We start from the raw sequence: 7,181 nt of genomic DNA, 5'->3' as shown, positions 1-7,181 counted from the left end.
GAGTGGGTTCTTCCTGTCAATAGGTGTTAGAAAACAAATACAAGGGAGTGGGTGTTGATGAACCCTAGCATTGCAACAAGAGTGTTGCAACTCCCAAGGCTACCAACTTTACTTTATGAACCCAAGGTTTCATAAAAACTTAGAGGTGATAATTTTGTATACACAGTAGATACATTATTCTACTCATGCCACCCTCAACTAGGTCACTTGATGATTAGGGTTCTATACCATTCATCTACTAAACTGAAAGGAGTCTAACTACTAAAAGAAAAATGTGAATTCTAGTCCTAGTGCAGAGAAAGTAAATTTTTGATACTCAGAAGATGAAAATTGTCAACTTGTAAATGCTATGAAATAATACAATCTTATCTTAGGTTGTAGAGGGAAACTATATTATCTTGCACTCAATCATCTAGCTATTAGGGTTGCTTGAAAACATAAAATTTACTCTATCATTTCATAATTCAAAAGTGCATGAATTGTCTACCTAATTCACACTTGCAATGTAAAGAAATTCTAATTGCTGAGTTTGGACAAAAAAAAGGACTAATGCTATTAAATATTGCAGGAAGGGAAAATGAATGAAAGGACTAGTATAGGTGGCAATTCTGGTCATGGGTTCTAGGCCAAGGTGTGAAACTATGCCTAAAATAGGCTAGGTTATCATTCAAGGTCAAAGTAGGGTCAAAACGGGCTGCTACACATGAGCTACAAGATATTGCTATAATATGTCTTGTACTGCTACATGATACCATGAAATGCTATAGGAAGTTGGTTGAGAAGGTTTGGAAAGTAAAAATGGTGATATGAAGTGTTGGAAGGGTATATGAGAGCTAGAGAAAGTGTGGGGAAGGTGATATTCACCACTGGCTAAGCCTAGTACTTCAGGAAAATCGGGTTTGGCTAAGATGGCTTGCTCACGGTGACTTGAAAACAAAGGCTTAGAACATGGGTTGGCATGCATCAACAGAAGGGGGAGTGAACATAAATGGAGCTAGTGGAAATGATCCTTGCTTGAAAATCAACAATCCTAGCATAACACTTGCACTTATTACTTTTCATTTGCAAATTGTTTCATGAAAAGATGAATTGAATTTGGAACAGTTAGTCTAACTGCTACTAAGAACTTATTTATGAATTGAAATATCTTCTAATCTTCAACAATCAATAGAAGAAAAAGAACGAGTGTAATTGTTTCCAACAAATCATGAAAAACTACCTAAATAATGCTAAAACTTGATTTATGCAATCGACAAGAAATCAAACTCTATTTTTGGGCTATGAGAGGAGGGTCCTCTAATCATGATCCTTTGAGGGAGATGAGATAGGGGTCACTATCACAAGATTTTTGATGTATTTCACTCTATTGCACCACAACAACTAACTTATCCTCTAAGCTAATGTAAGCACGAATAAACCAACAACTTAATCAATCTTTTAAGCTAAAAGGGACATAAATAAACTATAATAGCTAATCAACATTATAGCCTAAGAATATAGATACAAGAGAGGAACTTCTGTTGCTAGGTTTGGACCCTAACCCAAGAGCTTCATCCCTCTAATTCAAATCAGTGCTAGATCAAAACATAACTTCTCATAATCATTCAAAAAGTTGAAAATGCATCATAACAATAATAGTCAAATGTGCTTCAGCTTAATTGCCTCTTAGCTATGATAAAAATTTGAATCCTAATGAGTCCCTTAGCTGGTTTATTTATACAAAAATCGAGCTACCAACATCTCCCTAGAAGATAGGGATATTTTCCTCCCTAAATCAAGAATAGGTGAATCTAACTCTTCCTTGACTTGCACTGACTCGACTATAAATGAACTCAACATGCTTGGCTACAAATGAAACTGAATTGATGAGATAGAGTGGGGGGTCTTTGACTGATTTGAGGAATTAAAGAGGTGCACCATCTCCTATAATCTCTATTTCTTTTCTACTTCGAGTTCCTACACTCAAATCATATCAAAAGTGCTCCAATTCTCACATTTAACACACATTATGCCACATGACATAGTAACATATATTTACTCCTCACACGAAGCATAATATAACAAAATTTATAGATAAATGTGAGAAAAAGATAATTTGATAAGCTGGAGGATGGAATTGTGACCCATATAATATACCTATTGATTAACCTCATCATCAATGCCCTACTAAAATTGTTCCTTGTCCTCTAAGCAACCTAGTCATCTATGTCCATGTCCTTTAGGGCCTTGGTGGCCTCTCTGACATCCCAAGATTTTGTAGATGGTGTCTATTCCTGAGGATTAAAGCCCACATTCTTCTCTATTTCTTCCCATTGCTTCCTTTCCTCTTATTCCTTCCTTCCCTCTTGTAAACACAACAGCAAAGGTGGATTGAGCTTATGTCCAATCCAATTAATCTTCAGTCTTTGCATTGCCTTCTTGTATAGAGGTGTTCTATCCAATCCATTTATCAATCTCTCAGGAGAGTGAAACTCTTGGATATGAAGACTATGTGGCAGGGTATTCCATCTTCTCTGACATGCTTTTTGGCTCTCTTCCCCCAAAAATTTTAGAGTGTCCTCAAAATGGGAGATGGCCTACTCTTGGGTGGCAAGGTATCTAGGTGCCATCTTAGCATCATTGGAAATGACGATGTGATTATTGATCACAACTATGGAATTTATCTAATTTTCCCTGATTTAAAGGGGTTCTCTTTCTTCTTTTATCAATACTCTCTTCACCTCCTCAGCCCTGGCCTCATCATGACTCATCTAAGATGCAAGATCCATCAGCTACATGCCTCCCAACTTGGAATTGGGATCCCAAACATTCATGTTAGTTACGGTGAGGTTGTGTAGGTTGAGTTTAGCTAATTTGGCTATGTCTTCAGGGCTACTCTTATCACACAACTCAATGAACTGCTTATAGTACTAGAATGGCATGGTCCCATGTTGTGCTAATGTCTTAATCTAAAACTGCATCCACTGGTCTTTGAATAAAAGTGCATCGGATTTGGGTGGTAGTCTTCATTGAAGTGCCTCCATGGAGAGGCTTTCCTTTATGGCCAATTGGGTCTCCATTTCTTGCAGTTTCTTCCTCAACCATGTGTTTTGTATTTGTAGCTGTGTTCTTATTATGTACTCCCTATCCCTTAACTCACTCAACTCCTTTCCCATTTCTCAGACCTTTTCCTCCATAAGGCCCACATCTTCCACTTTCTTGGATTTGGCAATTTGCATCCATCTATGTGTCCTTCCTCTTTTTGCCTCAAGTTCAAAGAAGAGAGGGACTACAAATTTTTGTGGTATCACTCTGCCTCGTTCAATGAACTTTTAATAGGAGCTCAAATTGGGTTGTCGACTAGGCTCCTGCGGCTATATAAAATTTCTCTCAAAGGTTCTTAGAGAAGCCACCCCCTCTTGTAACTTTTGTGTTGCCTCCTTGTCCTCTTTACGCCCCTTCTACTCTTCCTATAGAATTATCTTCTCTTCATGTAGCACTATATGTGTTTCCTGCAGTAGGCCTTTCCCTCTCTGTTAGAGTGTGATAGGAGCATTGCGTTGCTTAGAGGAGGTTGACCTAGAGATAGGCATTGTTACATAGGTGATGGGAGTCTTTGAGATGGATCCAGGAGATGTGACTTTCTCAACTTTCATCTCAATGGGCTCTAATTCCACTCTTTTACTTTGTGATTCCTCAATTATAATAGGGATCTTTGTGGGAGTTTAAGGCTTCCTCTATTTAGTTCTAGTGATTTTTCTTCTTTTGAAGTAGAGAGGAGTTTGCCTCTACTTTTTCTTCTTATATTTGATTGGTGTTCTCAAGGAAGCTGGGACAAAAACTCCCTCCTTTTCAGGGTGCTCAGAAGATAGACTTCTTTGCTATGGGGGTACCTCCTCTTCTCTAGATGTAGTGGTTTTCTCTGGACTTGGTTCTTCCTATTTCTCCTCCTCTTCTTATTCTTCCTGTTGTTCTTCTTCCACCTCTTCCTTTTTCTGTATTTCTTCCTCTATTTTCTCTACCTTTGTTTCTTCTTCTTCTTCTTATTCTACCTCTTCCTCTTCTTCTTCTTCTTCTTCTTTTGCCTCTTCTCTTCCAAGTGGAAGAACTTGAGTGTCAGGGAAGTCTTCTCTATCCATATCTCTAAATGTGGACCAGAGGATAGGAACTTTTAAGTTTTTTTTTTTTTTTTTTGTAAGCTACGACATTTCTATTATCTACATCAAATTTAAAAGTACAAACTTAGGAACCTCAATCCGCCCAACTGGGGAACCGGATCTGTTGGCTCCTTTTCATCAGACGTTCAATAATGTTTTTCATGCTGAATACTGTCAAAAAACTTTGCAGGACATTAAGCCCTATCTCGCCAGGTTTTTCCAAAAACCTATTCTTTCTAAGATCTACTAACAGACACAACTTTACTACTACTGCTATGGCATGCAAACTAATTTTCAAAAACCAGAGCAATATCATACTAAATTCAAAAAGAAGACAGTTAACATGCCTCTCAATTCTCCGCATTTCCTCTTCTGGATTCATTGCTGTCGTTGGTCTTTCCCAGCTCCTTCAGCATCTCTCGAATTTCCTTGAGTTGTTCGTTCTGTTGACGGAGCAGCCCTTCAACGTTCGCCACCTCCTTCTTCGCTGCCGCCATTTCCTGAGCCATTTCCACCATCTCTGCCGCTACTTGCTCCATGGCCTTTGCCAAGAGATGCTTCAGCACCCAGTATGTGTGAAGAGCGCGGCGGTAAACGGTTAATCTGCCTCGAGTGTTGCCTGGGTCCGGCAGCTGAGAAGTCCATTCTTCCATCTCTGGGTTGGACGGTTCCTACAGTACTCTGTCCTCCATAACATCAATAATTTTCCTTATGTCTACATTTGTCTCCAGATTGTATGCCTGTTCTGCTTCGTGCACCACCATGCGGATCGATTTCTTTCCCCTTTTTCGTCTTCTCTGCGTCTGATTACCCTCCTCGCTGATGACTGGTTGTCGGGGTCTACCTCTTCCTCTCTGTTCACACGTCTTCCTTCTTCCGTCCTTTCTGCCTCGCTTAGTTCCTTTGCTGCTTTGCCCTGTTTCAAAATTCTTGCTCTTGAAACCTTCCCCCTGGTTATATTCCATTTCATCTGAGCTTTCTATTTCGATTTTTAGTCTACCCCGTTCAAAATTCCTGTCGCCTACTGCCTCCCTCTCTGCCTGGACTGTCTTATCCCATTTCTCAGCCATTTTGGTATGGTTGAGGCATTGATTTTGGTTCCTCTGCCAAGTCTCACCTTCTCTCGCCACCTTATTCGACTTCTTACTCTCTGTCATCCTTCTCCTGTTCCACCTTATAGAATTCTTGCCACCTTTTCGCTTATGATGGGTTTGCTCTCCACTTCCTTTTTCCCTTGCGCCTTGAATGATGCTTTCTTCGGTGTTTTCCAGTTTTTGTTTTGGGCTGTGTACCTGCTGTTCTGAATTATCATTAAATGCTGATTTCAGGGAGGTGAGGCTGCCGTCCTTCTGTCCTGTCTTCACTGCCGAATTAACGTGCCTTATTTTCCTTCTCCAGATCTTCACGATTTTTTGATTACCATTATGCTGTTTCATGGTTATCGTTGTCTATGAGCTGTTTTAAGCTGTCCCGTCTCGTCATCGCTGCTTGATTAGTCCAACTGTCATCCACTTTCACCAATGATTCCTTACTTCCCCAATTGGCCAAGCAATCCGCGGGCTTATTTCCTTCTCTTCTGACATGCGAGGTGATTTTGTAATCGATCCCTTTCAGTGTTTCCTCGATTTCTTGGACTATCGTTGTTCTCCAGCTTTTAACTACCTTCTCCCACTGTTGCCCTTATATTAATTTTCTTATGGTGCTTATGACCAGGGCTGAATCACCTTCGATCTCTATCTTCCTATATCCATTTCTTATAGCAATTTTGAGACCCTGATAAACTGCCATAAATTCCGCCTTGTTATTACTCATTGTTCCTCCGTGTTCTGCATAGATCCATTCTACCTCTCCTTGTCTATTTCTAAAGATTCCTCCAAATCCTGCTGGACCTGGATTCCCCTTTGTTGCCCCGTCGAAGTTAAGCTTGAAAAACCCTTCAGGTGGCTTACGATAGACTGCATGACTTTGACACACGATAGGTTGGTATTGCTTTTCTTTTTGTTGATAGGTCATCCCTTGTTCCAAGTTCAGCCTTTTTAGGATTTCTGCTTCTTCCTCAGAGGTCTTCCAACCTTCTTCTGCCCAATTTTCCGCGAGGATTGATTCTCTGATCTGTCTTAGGGTTCTTTTCCAAACTTCTTCCGGATTTGATGTTTTCCCTTTGAAGGTTCGACCATTTCTCTCTTTCCAAAGATTCCACACGTTGAAGCCTGCCGCCATGTTCCAAGCTCTTCTTACTACCTTGCTTTTGAACTTTCCTTCTCCCCAGTCACATAGAGTTTGAATTATATCCTGTGGATTTCGTTCTGTGGTCGAGAATAAGTTTCTCGTCTTTTCCTATTGGAATTGGGCCATGCTGCATCCATTGAGAAGGTGTTCCTGGTCTTCTTCATCTTGATAACAAAGGCAGCATCTTGATGGGCCTGAGAAACCTCTTTTTTGTATTCGATCCCAAGTTAGAATGTGTTTCCTTCCTACCAGCCATACAAACATCTTAATCTTCGGCCACCATTTATTTCTCCATAGCTTCCTCCACTTCTGCTCTTCCTCCCCCTGCTCTTGCTGTATCTTTACATTATATGCTTCCTTTATGGTAAACACTCCTTTGGTTTCTTTACCCCATCGTAGAATGTCCCTGCCTCCTCTATTTTTTATTTTCCTAGAATCTAATTCCTTGCTAAATATTTTTTTTGTTCCTCTGTTGCATTCCTGTTCCATTCTTCTATTGCTTTCCATTCCCTCCATTCTTCGTTTCCTCTTTCTTCTATCCAGTAATCTTTAACCCTAATGAGGTCTCTATCCATACTTGTTCTGTAGATGTCCTGCATTCCTTGTAGGTCCAACATTTTCTCCCTTTGTTGCCATGCTTCCTCCAAAAATCTTGCATTTTGACCTCCTCTGATTTCCCAAAAAATATGACCATCAACTAATTCTCTGCTTTGAATGGTCAGGTTCCATATATCTGATCCCCGGGGTGTTTCTCGTTTCCTTAGTATTTCTTCCGGGGTTGATGGCATATTATATTTTGTTGTCCAGATTTCTTTC

The 7,181-nt window shown here is 40.1% G+C and overlaps 1 protein-coding gene across 1 annotated transcript; it reads right to left on the bottom strand.

Annotated features, from left to right (window-relative positions):
* Nucleotides 1-5,816: 5,816 nt before the first annotated feature.
* Nucleotides 5,817-6,356, bottom strand: LOC149259962 (uncharacterized). The gene has a single exon (XM_089455950.1). The coding sequence runs from the start codon at nt 6,354-6,356 to the stop codon at nt 5,817-5,819; it is 540 nt and encodes a 179-aa protein (XP_089312076.1).
* Nucleotides 6,357-7,181: the final 825 nt, after the last annotated feature.

This window comes from Pinus tabuliformis, chromosome 6 (genome assembly GCF_031772625.1).
Source record: "Pinus tabuliformis cultivar Carrire ecotype Pingquan chromosome 6, CPIR1, whole genome shotgun sequence".
Classification (NCBI taxonomy): Eukaryota; Viridiplantae; Streptophyta; class Pinopsida; order Pinales; family Pinaceae; genus Pinus; species Pinus tabuliformis.
The sequence above is the reverse complement of the archived record's forward strand: the minus strand, read 5'-3'. Positions and strand labels throughout refer to the sequence as shown.

What these genes read in the sequence shown, in the direction of transcription:
- LOC149259962 (XM_089455950.1), bottom strand. Translation starts at nt 6,356, where the DNA reads ATGGCGGCAGGCTTCAACGTGTGGAATCTTTGGAAAGAGAGAAATGGT.